This window comes from Sphaeramia orbicularis, chromosome 6, assembly GCF_902148855.1.
Source record: "Sphaeramia orbicularis chromosome 6, fSphaOr1.1, whole genome shotgun sequence".
Taxonomy (NCBI): Eukaryota; Metazoa; Chordata; class Actinopteri; order Kurtiformes; family Apogonidae; genus Sphaeramia; species Sphaeramia orbicularis.
Window position 1 is genome coordinate 15,699,767 of NC_043962.1, and position 16,305 is coordinate 15,716,071.

Here is a 16,305-nt window from a genome sequence, read left to right on the forward strand (position 1 = left end):
AGATGACGTCTTTAACCTAAATTTCAACCTGTAAGAGTTATTTAGATTGACAGGTTTGACATCTATAACTATTCTGGCCCCATTTTTGGACACGCCGCATGCTTTTTTTCATTTCTCAGACGACTAAGTTTGATGTGAACTTTAGATATTTATAATCTGTAGACAACAGCGAACTCCCACAGGGGAGGTCAGCGAGGCACGAACTCAGCTGCTCAAGTGTTTGACATCTGTTCGGCCTTCACGAGTAAAATAAGTCCTCTGAGACACACAACAGTGATGAATAAGCAACACACACACACACATACACACATAGATATACACATACATACTTCTTCCATTGTAACTCAATACTTACAATATTAAACCGACCCACATGAATGAGTTCAGAGAATTAAATTGCCCTGAAAGCCTCGGGCATAACTAAATAAATGAGTTACAGTAAAATACACGACACAAGGGATACAAACAGCAATAAACTAAATATAGTGAACAATCACATAGCAGACATACACTGTACATACCTTGTGGTCTGCGCTCCCTTCTTCATTCCTATGTTCCCTGTCTGTTTTAGTCCCACTGTCCTCATTCTCCGTGTGGTTTTCCGTACCAGTCCTGTCCGTGTGCGGAGGTGACCGATCCCCTGTCTGTTCTGCGCTCTCGTCCACCATATCTCCATTTACCATCCCTGCGGTCTCTGTCCTCACACTTTCATTGTCCGTCTCCTTCTTTGTATCTTCCTTCGTCTGCTTGTCCTTCTCCATCTGCGCTACCACCCCGTTAGACGCCGGTTTGCGCGCATCCTGCGACTTGGAGCCCGGATCCACGGCCGAGTGGTTCTCCTGGTTCCTCTCGCTCTCCGTCTGCCTCTGGTAACCTCGGTGAGCCGGGCTGCAGTTGGACGACTTGCTGATCTGTTTCAATGGCGAGCCGTCTCTCTTGTTCTCTGTACTGCTGGCGGGGGCAGAGGAAAAGGCAAGGAGGAAGTCAGTCAGCAGAACAGAAAATACATTTTTTAACTTAGAGCCTTCTTCAATAGACAAGAGGAAAAAGATTCGGAGTGAAGATTACAAGGAGTGTGTTCAGGAGCTGTTAAAGCCACCGGCGTTGATCAGAGAGTGTAGGATACAACAGTAAGAAGAGAGCTTTGGCATGTGAGCGCGAGAGTTAAAAATAAAACCGCAGAGATGCACAAACTTCTTATGAGGCTGCTGAGAGCTGGTGTGATGCAGACAACAGTGTGTAAGTGCACAGCCAAGGAAGGAATAGGGCTAACAGGAGAGAGGGAGGAAAGAAGAAGAAGAAGAAATAGAGGAGGAGGAGGAGGAGGAAAGGTACGACGCTGCTCCCTGGAGATACTTACTGTCCTACTTCCACACACATGGAGAACCCATGTAAAATACCATCCTGTACTATACATCTCTTTTGTCCATTGCTTGCACATGAATGAAACAGAAAGACCATTCTGCAGGAGACAGTTTTGAAATACAGCGCACAAATGGCAGGTAGATTAACACAAAACCACAAACATGCACGTACAAAATGAAAAAGTGACCATTCAGCTGCTCAACATCCTGTACCAACAGTCAGACCAGCTGTTTCCCTCTACACGACCTTCCCCGCTTTCTTCCGATGTATTTGCGACTTACTGTATGTAACTACTGTACCTCGGCATTATTCCACAACACTTATCTCGAATTTCTTTGTCAAACAACCTGCAAAGAGTAAAACTTTTACAGAAAAATCCATCCTGTATCTAACCTTTATTGTAAAGCTTCAGCCACGCAGGTGATTTTTTTTCACTAAACATTCTCTGTTGCATTGAATGTCACTGTCCAGTAGAAACAGGAAGTATGTATAAATAGAGGAACAACAACAGGCTGGTGAAACACTCTACAGATGAGTCACTTCTCAGCCACCTGAGGTGTTCAAATGTAAAACAATATCCTTCTTACGTCTGACAGGAAGATAATGCAACAGCTTGGATTTGCTTTTGGGACATTCTTTATACTGTAATTGTATTTGTAGTGTGTACATGCATGCAGTGGTTCCCCTTTGCATATAAATAAGAGTTTTTGTGTAACACAGTGAATTTTCCACAGTGTGACCGTGTTGCTTCCTAGACAGTCACTGCATTAACCCATAAAGACCCAAACATCCACCGGCAACCAAAACCATCTACTGATCTAAACTGTTTAATACCTGTTGATCCATTAATCCTAACAGTACATGTAAATAAATGGTGTAAAATGCAGTTTGTCATCTTTTCGTGGTCATCAGATATGACTCATTTGGATGTTAAGAGGCTTCGTAGTGAACGTCATCTTCTACAACACTGATTCATCAGTAAAACCCATGGTGTTGGATCAATGATAGTGGATGCAGATGCTTATTTCATGTTCAGTAAATGATATATTTTGCAGCAAAATTGATCTTTTTCTAAAGTTTCCCCTGTTTTTGATACAATAACCCTCAACTTTAGTCTGAGCTTTTATAAACATCTACATGATCAGTGAATTAAATATAGGAAAATACCTGATTTTCATGAAATACAGAGGATAATATTGGAGTAAATGGTGATATACCACTTAAGAAAAGTTAAAAATAGAGAAAAATTCATTTGGCAACAGCCACAAAAGTAGCACTGGGTCTTTATGGGTTAATACCTGTTGATCCACTAATCCTACCAATACATTTAAGTAACTGGTGTAAAATACAGTTTGTCGTCTTCGTGGTCATCAGATATGACCCATATGCATGTTCAGAGGCTCTGTAGTGAACATGAAAACACCATCATCTTCTACAACACTGATTCACCAGTAAAACCCATGGAATTTGATAAATGACAGTGGATGGAGACATTTGGTTTATGTTCAGTTAATGATAAATTTGACTGGAAACAGTCACTTTTTCTTCAGCTTTCTCTGCTTCTGATGTAATAACCCTCCACTTTAATCTGTGATTTTATGAACATCTACATCAGGGGTTCCCAAACTTTTAAATTCTCAACCCCAAAACTAACGGTGCCAGAGACTGATGACCCCCACTGTCCCCGAAGTGACTGAAACTTTAAAAAAAAATCATGCACACAAGACTCAGGCACTAAAAGGCTTATCCAAACACGACCATAACAACACAAAAGAACAGAACAGCCTGACATCATGATACGATTTAAATGATACTGTGGCATATTTGCCGCATTGCACTATGGGGACTGGACATTTTACCCATTGTGTTCTGTTTAATGTGCAGGGGTTAATGTTTATTAAGGTTAATGTGTCTGTTTTACAACATTTATTGGTCATTTTATGTTTTTTTTATTTTATTTTATTTTTTATTAATGTGACATGTGTTAGTGGCCAGCTGAAAGGATTATTATTTTGGATTTTCTTTTGGATTTTTTTTTTTTTTTCCATTTTGTTTTTTGTTATGGCCACACCCCCTTTCAGATAAATGAGGCTGATTGCCACACACCTGTGTTTGCCACGTTCACTTGGGTTGCCACACAGAGCAGAGCAGCACATGTAAGTTTGATTGGTTTGACATACCATTTTGAACAATTAAGCTTGATATTCATGTAGAATTTGTTTTTTCTTGTTTTTTCGTTTTTTTTTTTGTCAAAGCGCACTTTTGTTCGTGTACCTGTTGCCATTCACTAGATGAATGAAGAGTTTGCACCCTTGGTAGGCAGAGCAAGGTATGTGGCAATTAATTACAGTGGCATGTTTTGTTCTTTTTTTAAAAACATTTGTGCATTAAGTTACAATTTTAATTATGAGTAATGTTTTATATTTGATTGTAATAAGGTTTGTGCTTTTAAAGAAAATGTCAGCTAAGTAAAATTTGCAAAACAACTTATGTACAAATGTTTTAGTTTCACGGCACTCGATGATGGAATAAAGTTTTGTACGAGTTGAACTCTACACTGTCCTATTGATACTAAGGGCTGTTCCAACACCATTAGTCAAACCTGTAGGCCCAACAATGCCTTACCGGTTTATCGTTGGCACATTGTTTAAGAGCCACTGATCTTAGTTTGTCACTTGTAAAGCAAAAGCACTTCCTGTGTTCCTTTCATCATACATAGCAATCTTTCTACTTACAATTTTCAAGTTCTACAACACTGTCATTGATCTGCCGTAATCACCTCAGGGGCCACATCAAGAGGATTCTGAAAATCATTTTGCAAACCCCCTGTTGGCATCTCATGACCCGCACTTTGGGAACCCTTGATCTACATTATCAGTGAATTAACCCATGCTGACCAAAAGCATCTACTGATCTAAACTGTTGATCCACTAATTCTATTAATACATGTAAATAACTGGTGTAAAATACAGTTTGTCATCTTTTCATGGTCATCAGATATGACCCATTTGGACGTTCAGAGGCTCCATAGTTACCATGGAAACATTGCCATCTTCTATAAGATTGATTTGTCAGTAAAACCCATGGAGTTGGATCAATGACAGTGGATGGAGACACTGGGTTTATGTTCTGTAAATGCTATATTTTACTGAAAAAGTCAATTTTTTTCTGTTTTGGGGTCCAAACACAGTATTGGAAATCTCTGACAGGACATTTTAGGAAAATTTGACAGATTAGTGTTGCTAAATGACCCACATTTTTACTTTTAAATTCATTTTTGCTTTAATTGGACCATAAGGGATTATCCAAAACAAGGGGCTACTTTATGTTGAAATAAATGTTGGAATGGCAATCAATTTAAGTTCACTCTGATGGGACATTACGGTGTTTTGACCCTTTGATACAATAACCTTTGACTTTTCTCTGAGCTTTTATGAACCGCTTCATAATCAAACATAGGAAAATAGATGGATTTTCACTGGAAAAAATGCAAAATTCAGAGGACAATATTATAATAAATAGTGATAAATCGCTTAAAATGTGAAATGGAGAGTAAAATTAATTTGGGAACTGCCACAGAAGTTACACTGGGTCTTTATGGGTTAAATATAGGAAAATGCTTAATATTTACCGAAAAAAAAAAAGCAACATATTGAGGATAACATTATAACTGGTGATAAATCACTTTAAAAAGATTACAATTCATTTGAGAACTGCCATTAAAATAATCCTGGGTCTTTATGGGTTAATGACAGCCTCAGTTGCCATGTGGCAGTCTAGGTGCCTTTAAGGAAGCCAAGTACCATGTGAACCAGATTAGTATATTAGTAGACTAATTCTGTTCTGAGAAGCTCTGGGCCTTTCTCTCCTGTTTCCAGGACCACTAGAGGGCTAATCCCCACAGCTCTGTAGAGTTCCAATGAAAAAGATACAGCCAATTCTGATAATTTCACACAGCCAGTCTGAATTGTGTGGAGAAGGTCTGCTATTAAGGCTAGATTCAACTGTTCTTAGAGGCAGCATCGGACACAGTTGGACTATGACTGAGGACTGAAATTTTGGTGCATTACTGCTGCAGAGCAAATACACTACAAAAAAGAAGTTAAGAATATTTAATTTTTGTCATTTTTGCCATTTGTAAATAAAACTGTCTGGTAATTTTAAAAAAAATGTTTCAATTCACACACAAAAAGGTAAAAAAGCACTGTGCAGGAATCCCAACTGAAAAAAAAAGCCCAAAAATTAAAAAAATATCCTTAACTTTTTGTTTGTAGTGTATGTTTGGGCTCTGCTGTATGGGCAGTGGGCACAAGGACCCCATTGTTGTGCCGCTTTGCTGCTATGAAAGGGCCTCCATTGCATAGAAGAAGCCAGAGTTACAAGAGAAATTGTAAAATAATGGAGCAAATATTGTTTTGATGCAACATTTAAGACTAACTGATGCATTTTACACATGCCTGCATCAAACAATACAGCTCTGAGGCAAATTAATATTAAAAAATCCATGTATAAAGCAATAAAATTCCACGCATGTCAAAGATGAGAGAATAGCCGTGTGATGAAATCCTACCTCATTCTTCTGGGTTTCATCTCGCAACACTGAGTTCTGTCCCACAACTGAATGAGGAGCTGTGTTTCCCCTCGTCTGTACAAATCTCCTTTCATCCCCTCCGCTAACGCTTGGCTTGTGAAGCCCGGGCTAATCTCCGCTTGTTCTGTCTACGGCTCCAGTCTGAACTACTATCAATGAGTCAGGCAGAAAGAAGACGGACGCTTTAATCAAGGAACTTCTGCTTTTCATCCTTGAAATAACCGGCGTAGGAAACATTGGGAAAGACAAAGTTTTCCGTTTCTGCCTTTCTCGAGGTGTCACAGAGGTTACGACATTTTGAATGAGGTCGCTTTATTTCTAAAGCTATTAAGTGACGAAAATGAAGTTGTTCAACTGGAACCGGCGACAGAATTGAACACTGATTATGTGTTAAATCTGGAAAACTTTTCAAGGCAGAAGCACTTTTGCTAGAATGTATGAAATAGATTGGGATCAAATAAAATGAGTAATTTCTGACTCAAGTTTGTGAGTGATTTATTTAAACTTGTTTTCTTTCAGGGGCCACATTCAACCCAATTTGATCTGAAGTGGGCTGGACTAAATATTTTCATAATTTAATGTTATTTTTTGCACTAAAACAAAAAAGAAAAATGTCATTATTTATAGGATATTGTATTATTTACTACACTGCAAAAAGCTAAATCTTACCAAGTGTATTTTTCTCATTTCTAGTCAAAATATCTAATCACACTTAAAATAAGACATAATGACCTAAAGAGTAACTTTTCACTGAGATATAAGAACTTATTTTTAGACAACAGATCTTGAAAATGTTATTTCAAGAAATCTTACCAAGATAATTTTCACTTGTTTTATTGGCAGATAATTTTTTTTTTTTGGCTTAATTTAAGATCTTTTTTTTTTTTTTTTTTTGCTTAATTCAATATATATATATTTTTTTAATTCAACCAAAAAAAACAAAAAACAAACAGCCAATGGAACAAGTGAAAATGATTTAGAAAGATTTCTTGAAATAAGATTTTCAAGATCTATTGCCTAAAAATAAGTTCTTATTCTTATATCTCATTGAAAGGTTACTCTTTAGGTGATTGTCTTATTTTAAGTGTGGTGAGATATTTTGACTAGAAATCAGAAAAATAAACTTGGGAAGATTTAGATTTTTTCCAGTGTAGTAAATGATACAATATCCTATAAATAATGACATTTTTCTTTTTTGTCTTAGTGCAAAAAATAACATTAAATTATGAAAATATTTAAATTTACATACTATCCAAACCAAAAAAAAAAATTTCTTCAGAAAAGTACGTGCAGTTTTAACTATTATGCCCCCACTTGTCATTTATACATGTGCATTACAGCTTGCATCTACAACGGCATAAAACATTTAGTAACAGGCAATAAATTGTTAAAATTGCACTTATTTCATTTCAGGTTGTTCATATTTGTTCAGGTACTTCACATTATATTATTACAGGATAGTTTGCAAATGTGAATATTTTCATACTTTAATGGGTTTTTTGTACTAAAACAAAGAGAAAATTTTGAGTCATTATACAGTCACGGAGAAAATGACTAGACCATCAAAAGTCATCAAAAACAATGGTTATGCAATCAAGTACTAACTCCTGTGTGGATCATGTGACTAAAACAGACAGAAAAGAAAACATGGAATGCCTAAAAGCACTGTTTTTGTCAGTACAATGCCATAGATATTGATGTAAGAACTGAAGTGATTTTGGTTATTATCAAGAAAACATGGAAAATGGATAGATATCAGCTCTGAAATTAAACTCTTATGAGCTATTTTTGTTGTTTTCATTATATTTGTCCAAACAAATGTACCCTTAGTTGTACCAGGCATTAAAATGTACAAGAAATTGAAGAAAATGAGGGTGGTCTAATAGTTTTTTCCGCGACTGTATAGGTTATTTTATTATTTTACTTGATATAATACTGGTGCGTATGTGGAACCTGGACTAAAACAAGTTCAACACCCTTGACTGTTAATATATTCAGTGTAATTTTTGCACTTTTGCAAAGTCATGCTGCATGTTTGGAACCCCTGCTTTACAGTATATATTTTATCCTTTTCTTTTCTGTGCATCCTTAGAAAAACCCAAAATAAAAGCCCTTACCTGTTCTCCTCAAAGCGGCTGATGAGGTCTGAGACTTTGGAGGGTTTGTCTCTGACTCTTTCCCTGTTCACAGGCCCTTTTCCTCCTCCGCCTCCTTCCTCCATGATTGATCTCTGGTTTTGGTACTTGGGTGGTTTCTGGATGTGGCCCAGCGGAGATGAGAGCTCCGTCACCGGGCTCTGAAGATGCGCAGGCTTTGGAGGCACTAGAGAAAAGACAAACACGCTGGATCAAGTCAAATGAACAACAGCTGGTACATGCAGATGAGACCCAGTAAGTACAAGATTTTTTTTTTTTTTTACATTAAATAATTGCCTTGATTGGAAACTGTATGATGCCACAGTTTTTCAAATGCATTTATTTGGAAACAGTGGACAGTTTTTTTTTTTTTTTTTTTTTTTTTTTTTTTTTTAACCCTTTCATGCATGAAATATGAGAGGCTTAATCAAGACTCTTTTTTTCCTGAGTGCTTTTATTCCTCTAGGCATTAAAAAAACATGATTTATTTATTTATTTTTTTAATGAACCTGTTTTGCAAAAATATCCACTCAGCTGGACACCATGCATTTAATTTTTGAAGCAAAGAAACGTATTTACTGATCTATGTGAAAACTATGAAATAAATACATTTTTAATGCAGCTAATCTGATGTTTTCTCACATTTTAACATACACTAATACTAGCCATTACTCACTTCATGGAGATAATATGCAAAAAAGCCCTTTTTGTTTAAAAAAACCTCTTAATTACAGTCTAATAATAGCACACAATTGATTTACACTCAAACATGTTACTGCAGATCAGGTTTATGAAGAAAAGCAAAGTTACAGTAATGGTATGAATTGCAGTGTATGGAATAATGTATGAGCGTCCAATGTGTTGGCTGATATGGAACTAAAACAACAAAATCCATGAATATACAAGAGAACAGCTGGAGAATAGCTGTCTACTGTAGTGACCACTATGCATGAAAGGGTTAAATAAAGCTGTGAAACTCTTGTCCACTACAGAGGACATAAATGCATTACTGGCTCCCAGGAGGATATGTCAGTGCAGTGTCAGTCTGGATCTGAAGGGGGCAGTGTCAGCTATCAGGACACTGTTCTGTGTTTCAAACCCTAAATATGAGAAATAAGTTACTCATATCTGTCTAAACTCTAGAGCAACCAATCAATCAATTTTTGTTTTTCAAAGCAGTGATTCTCAGCTGTTTGCAACCCAAAAGTGGGTCACAAACCCATTCTCAGTGGCCTTTGTCTGGCCAAAAAATAACATTAAAAAGCCTGAACCCTGAAATCACTGACAGAAAATTTGAGTTCTTTCAAACTGGAGCCTTTATTGGTCCTTATGATCAAAGAAAAAAATGTTTTTTCAAATATACATTTCCATGCATGACTTTTAATTTTGTATCACATTTGATACATTAGGTCTCAATGCTCAAATATTATTTTTGAACAAACAAAAACATAATATAACACAAACATGTCTAACAAATTGGTAATTCCTTTTCAAAACTGTCAAAGTTCTACCTCCTTCCTCATTAATGACAGTTTTGTAGTGTCACTGGAAAGGCCTCTGGTGAATGAATTCCTCCCCCTGGTGGATTATCTGTGTATTGCATGTATCTAATTGTATACATCAGATTTTTCAAGAAAAAAAATCACATTGATCATGTAGAGGGCTTCAAAACTCATGTATCAAATACGATATGTTTGGCGTGTGCTTTATTTTTTATGGAGCTGAGCACCGCCCATTCACACTCCCCAACAGTAGGTGGCGGTAATGTGCTGTAATGCTAATTAACATTGCATATTTTACTGCGTAGAAGACCCAAAAGTTTCTATTCATATCATGGTGAAACTCAGGTATGACCGTGACAACATCAGATAGTTTTATTTACATTGAGGACAAAAACCTCAGTGTGTTTAATTCTTCAATTAGTGACTGAATGAACTTTTAATTTTTAACTGAGAGCACATTGTCGGTTTTGGTTAAACTGTACCTAATTTAGTGTTAAAGGGAATATTTCCATATGTACTATTACCACCTGCAGGTCAGTTTGGTTTATCATTAAACTTGTCTTGAGTGTTTTCATAGTTCAATATTCAGTTTTATCTCAGCTTCAAAACACACCATCTTTTTATTAAATAGTTGAAAAGTTTAACTGTTATAAATTTGGGTCGTGGCTTGTCATTGAGGGGGGATAGTGGGTCCTGAAGCCAGATAATTTGAGAACCATGGATCTAGAGAGGCTGCGTTAGTTCTACTTTTCTCATATGTGCATGGGAACTGAAGTGTCTGCATGATTTACAGACCACAGTACACATTGGAACACTGATGCTTGTGATTTACTCAGCTCAATTAAAAGAGGAACAAGGCTCAGAGTTTGCTGATCCCAGGCCAACTTACATAACTTTACTCCTTTTTTTTTCTGTTTTTCTCAAGTGGCCTGAGCTCCACTGTGCTGCTACTGTAAAAGTCCCCAGGCATGGTTAATATTTACAAACTGTCTCTAGAGACTCTACACAGAAAGATCAGGCTAAGTGGAAAAAGTCAGATCGTCTCGGTGCTCTGTCGTTGAATTTACATTTGAACCGCAGACTGGTGTCCTGGCCTTGTTGTCAGTACGCACCTTGTGGTTTAGACGTGGACCGAGGCCTGCTGCCGAGGCCTCTTCCATTGACCCCTCCGAGGCTCCTCTTACTGGGCCCAGATGCTGCTCGACTCAGACAGTCCTGGACACTGGGCGTATTACTGCTGCAAGACGGGCTGTTGCCTAAAGCTGGAGGACAGAGACAAACGGAGAAAGAGTCCATTAAACCATGTCTGCATGCAGCTTGTGCTATGTTCACACTATAGGTAAAATGGACCAAATCCAACTTTTCAACCCATATGTGACCTATATCGGATTTTCATGACCCAGGCAACTTTGATATTAGGGGTGTGTATTGGCAAGAATCTGGATACTAGATCACCATACAATATATCACCATATATCATGATACTGTTAAAATGGCAAGATTTTGTTTGTTTCTTTTTTAAAAGAATTATTTCCTTGAAGACTTGAATTACACCAGAAATATGCACAAATACTAAACACATTTTTATTTGATCAGAACAGGATCTAATGTTATATCACAAAATGTTCCTGTGTTGAAACTTAAATTCTGTTTTACAGACATTACAGTTTAAGATCCTGTTCAAATGTTCATATTCTATTAGTTCAGAACTAACATCAGAACATTGTTTGTGTGCAATCCCAACAAAGGAACTAACATTAATTAATAAAAGTGTTAAATAATGATAAATAAAATATAAACAAAAACGAAATAAAAAACTAAAATGAACCCCCGCAATATCTGCATTTGAATAAATACCTAAAAATATCGGTACAGTACTTTTTAAAAAAATCGATTTAGTATTGTGAAATGAAATATCGCAATATATTGCAGAACCGATATTTTCTTACACCCCTATTTGATATGTGGTCCTAAATCTGATGTTTTGCAATGTGACCTCAGTCAGTAAGGCCATGACATATTTCATCCAAATTTTACGTCACTGAAATGCGACAAACGTCACAATTTTGAGCTAGTAGAGGTAGGACCCTGCAAAATCCATACTGACTTGCGTAAACACAGTGTGCTTCTTGTGATTTCATGTCTTCTTCTGCATGTGCGGGTCACTTCTGGACCATAGGCTGTTCATACATGAGTCTGATATTATTTGCATTTTAATTATAATGCAAACAACCACAAAACAAAAAATCAGATTTTAGTAAAAAAAAATCGAATTGAGCATTAAGACCTGCCATGTGAACGCACCCTCAGACACATACTGTACTTGTGTTCATGCACTTGTCATGTAAAAATGCTTCACGTCTGTTTGTTAAAATATTGAGTCATGCGTTTACACAAATAATGCATCATATTGTAGCTTACATTTGTCATATGTTTTCATATCATTGATTGTGATCAGATCAGACCACTGTTTAAACACACTTTTCAAAGCTTACACGCTATGTGACGCCCTGGAGTGAGCACTGATGTACCACTACCAATAACAATTACTAATAATAATCAAGGAAATTAATAACCAGTGTTTGGAACTGATATATATACTGTATATATGCAGAAAAAATGTAAATGTTGGTGTCGGTGTAAACATAAGACTTTATTAAAATGTCTTGAAGCTGATTATGAAGTTGAATAAAGAAAACACATTATTTCAACTATATTCATTTTGAATTTTGACATTGAACTGGAGGGATTAAAAGTTATAAGCATTAAATAAATCTATGTTCTTTTCTCATTAATCACAGAGAGGTGACTATGGACCCAGAGGTGGCTTTTTTTAAGACCATAATAGTGCACTTAAAAAAAAAAAAAAAAAAAATTTCTTCTGTCATATATCACATATAAGAACAAATATAAAAATGTGAATATCTGATTTTATAATTGCCTACCTCTACCTCAATTGCATGAAGTTGAATAAAATTTTCCATTTGAGGTAATGATGCAACATTTAGTAAAGACTCGAATTTCACACAGCTCTAAAATAAGAGAAAATCTTTTCTTTTTTTTTTTTTTTTTTTTTTTTTACACAAAGGATTTAAAGCAAATGTTGTAAACAATGAGAAAAAACTCTGTCCTTCAGCCACTGGTTTAACCTTCAAGGTCGTATACTTTGTTTCAAACACTTTCACAGACTTGCTTCATCCCAGTTAAATTGAAGTTAAGATTTACAGAGATGGCTGTGCTTTTCTAATTTACGACAACCCTCTGTGTGTCCAACGCTGACAGAGATATTCCTCTCATAACTCAGCCCTGACAACCCAGACTAGACTGACAATCACAGCACACAGTTCTACATATTCATTATGTTAGTGTCTGATAAGAAGCAGCTGAAGGCTAAATATTTGAAGGTGTCAGACAGTTCAGTTGATTATCCAGCTAATGATCCTGTTGATGACCAGACCGGAGAAGGCTTTACCCAACCAGCTGGCCACAGATGGTACAGAATCAGTGTTTAGATAGAGCAGACAGACTGATTTAATGGAGCAGCAGACAAAGTGGCAGTGTTTACAGAAGCCTTAATGGACTGCTCTCTGACCTCAAACTCATTGAGTTTCCATGAGTTTAAGGGACATTACATGGACTAAACTTTCCCTTCCTGGACACTTACCTATCCTACCCATGACATACCCAAACCTAACCCAAACTTTGGCCTATGTCTAACCTCAAAAGAGTCTCCAGAAGTGACTCTAGACACATTTACGTCCCCACAACATGATAAATACCAAGGCCACACACATGCACGAACACACTCACGCAAACACAAGGCACATGCATGTAAAACACACACACATACTTGCAGTCTGGTAAGGCAAGTACCCATATATGGCTCTACACTGCAGCCAGAAAGCAGGCTCATTACTTTACAGGCTATTAGTCCATTAGTTTCCATTTATGGTGGTCACTTAAACAGACGTGCAATTTAGCAAAAGGCATTGATGTATATAGGCTGCAGGCAGAAATCAATGCGGTGTTGTAGCTAACTTGTGTGTAAATGCTGTTTTCTTTTTTTCTTTTTTTTTTTTTAAGCTCATAAGAGTTTATTTTAAGAACTGATATTTGGCCATTTTCTTTTTCTTTTAATTTTATTTTTATTGAAGCGTAAGAGACATAACATTTTAGTCAAATCAATCTGCCACATATTCCTCACAGTGTTCACATTCAAGAACATTCTCCATCAAAAAAAAAGTTCAGTGAGGCAAAATACATTTCTGATTGTCTCTGTCCCATTGTCTTAGGGATTGGAAATTTTTTATTTTTTTTTCCCCAAACATCGAGAGAGAACAGCATGAACATATCTAGCTTTGTATAACATTCAGTAGAAAAGAAAGATTATGAGTGATATTTATACAGACTGAAAAAAAATTAATAAGTACATATTAAATCGAATAGTCTCTTTTTATATCACCATGGTAACATTTGGCATGTACTGTTTCACATAATTTTCCCATTGTTTGATGAATATTTCTTATTTCAGATTAGCAGTGAAGGTGATTTTTTTTTTTTTTTTTTTTTTCTTTTCCCATTTTGTAAATGTCCCATGTTATTTGAACCCATTGCTGAACAGTTGGCTCATTTTATACCATCCATTTTTTTGTTATTGCTTTTTTCCCTGCTGCCAAAAGAACATTCCAGAGATATTCATCTATTTTCATAGCAGGTGTTTTGAGTCCTAAATACATAGTTCTGAAGTCAGAGGGAATGTATGTTTTAAAAATTAATTGCATTGCTTTGTAAATGCTGTTTTCTGATGGTGCAGAATGTTGCAGTAACTATAACTTCTAACTCCTGTTTTGGTCTGGTCCCCCTCTGTTTGACGCTCAGCAAGAGGCAGCATCATAAGTTAGATGTGTCCTTGGAATAGAAATGATTGAAAACAAGTCTTAATTCATTGAGGTTTTTTTGTCCTGTCCAAAAATAGATCAAGCTCACACAATATAATTAATCCCAACCTGCATGACTGATACATTAACTGTGTTAGAGCTGATGCAATTAGTTGATTGAAAATGGGGGGGGAAAAAGGGAGGGTTTGCCAGATTAATCTCATGAAATTGCGTTGTATGTCACACCAGTTCTTATGGCATTTGGCGTGCTATGTGTACGAATTTTCATCCTTTCGTGTGTTATTCAACCCTTTAACACCAAACGTATCATATTTGATACATGAGTTTTGAAGCCCTCTACATGATCAGTGTGATATTTATTTTTCTTGAAAAACCTGATGTATACAATTAGATACATGCAATACACACATTATCCACCAGGGGGAGGAATTTGTTCAGCAGAGGCCTTTCCACTGACACTACAAGACTGCCATTAACCATTTCATGCATAGTGGTCACTACAGTGGACAGTTATTCAAAACTGTTGTATATTTATGGGTTTTGTTGTTTCAGTTCCTTTTTTTTTTTCTTCCTTTATTTTCCTTTTTTTTTTTTCTTTTTATGGGCTCAGCTGGCTGGCAGGCAGCTGTCTGTACCGATAAGGCAGCAGCCGACACCAACTGTACTGTGTTGTTTCAGTTCCATATCAGCCAACACAGTGGACACTCATGCATCATCTCATACACTGCAATTCATACCATTACTGTAACTTTGCTGTTCTTGATAAACCTGATCTGCACTAACAAGTGTAAATCAGTTAAGTGTGAGATAATTTTTTGTTTTTTTTTTGCATATTATCTCCATAAAGTGAGTAATAACTAGCATTAGAATATGTTAAAATGTGAGAAAACATCAGATTAGCAGCATTAAAAATGTTTTTATTTCATTGTTTTCATATCACTTTCTGATATTGGGATTTAAACACGTTTCTTTACTTCAAAAATTTAATGCATGGACATTTTTGTAACTCAATGGAAAAAAAACCAAACTTGATTGCATTGTTTTTTTCATGCCCAAGGATGAATAAAAACATTCAAGAAAAAAAATTTGACAAAGGTTCTCATAAATCATGCATGAAAGGGTTAATGAGGAAGGAGGCAGACCTTTGGCAATTTTGAAAAGGAATTACCAATTTGTTATACATGTTTGTGTTATATTATGTTTTTGTTTGTTCAAAAATATTTGAGCATTGAGACCCGATGTATGAAATATGATACAAAACTGAAACTTGTACATGGAAATTGATATTCGAATTTTTTTTTTTTTTTTTGGATTGTTCAGAAGGACCAATAAAGGCTCCAGTTTCAAAGAACTAGAATTTTCTGTCAATGATTTAATGGTTCAGGCTTTACCGGGTTGATGCCATTTGTTCGTGTGCCAATGTACGCCAAGATCTCTAGATTACATATTCGTAACTGCTAACCCTAACCCCTACCTGCTAATCGCGTGGTATTTGACGCAGCGTGAACATACACACAGAAAGCTTATAATACAATTCATGATATCACAATGGGTTTGCAGCTATTTTTTGTCTTTTGTGGTGGTAATTTAATAATGTAGGTGTGATAGAATTTTGATTAGACAACAGCTTGGACTGAAAAAGCTCAAAAATATATGGATGACTGGTGTTAAAGTGGAAAACATTACGTGCCATATGTGTGCAGTGCCCGTCCAGATGCATTTTTGATTCAAAAAAGTTTGTCGTTCTGTGCCAAATTGGTGCCTGGGGCAAAATATTCCTTTTGCCCTGAGTGGTCTTTATCTTACCAAGACTG

At 36.3% G+C, this 16,305-nt stretch overlaps 1 protein-coding gene across 1 annotated transcript in view; it reads right to left on the reverse strand.

The window, feature by feature from the left end:
- fgd4a (FYVE, RhoGEF and PH domain containing 4a) overlaps nucleotides 1-16,305 on the reverse strand; it is a 119,977-nt gene that overhangs the window by 20,228 nt on the left and 83,444 nt on the right. Inside the window, 3 exon segments of the mRNA XM_030135664.1 lie at nucleotides 522-951; nucleotides 8,074-8,278; nucleotides 10,706-10,855. Coding sequence (XP_029991524.1) covers nucleotides 522-951; nucleotides 8,074-8,278; nucleotides 10,706-10,855 — 785 coding nt within the window.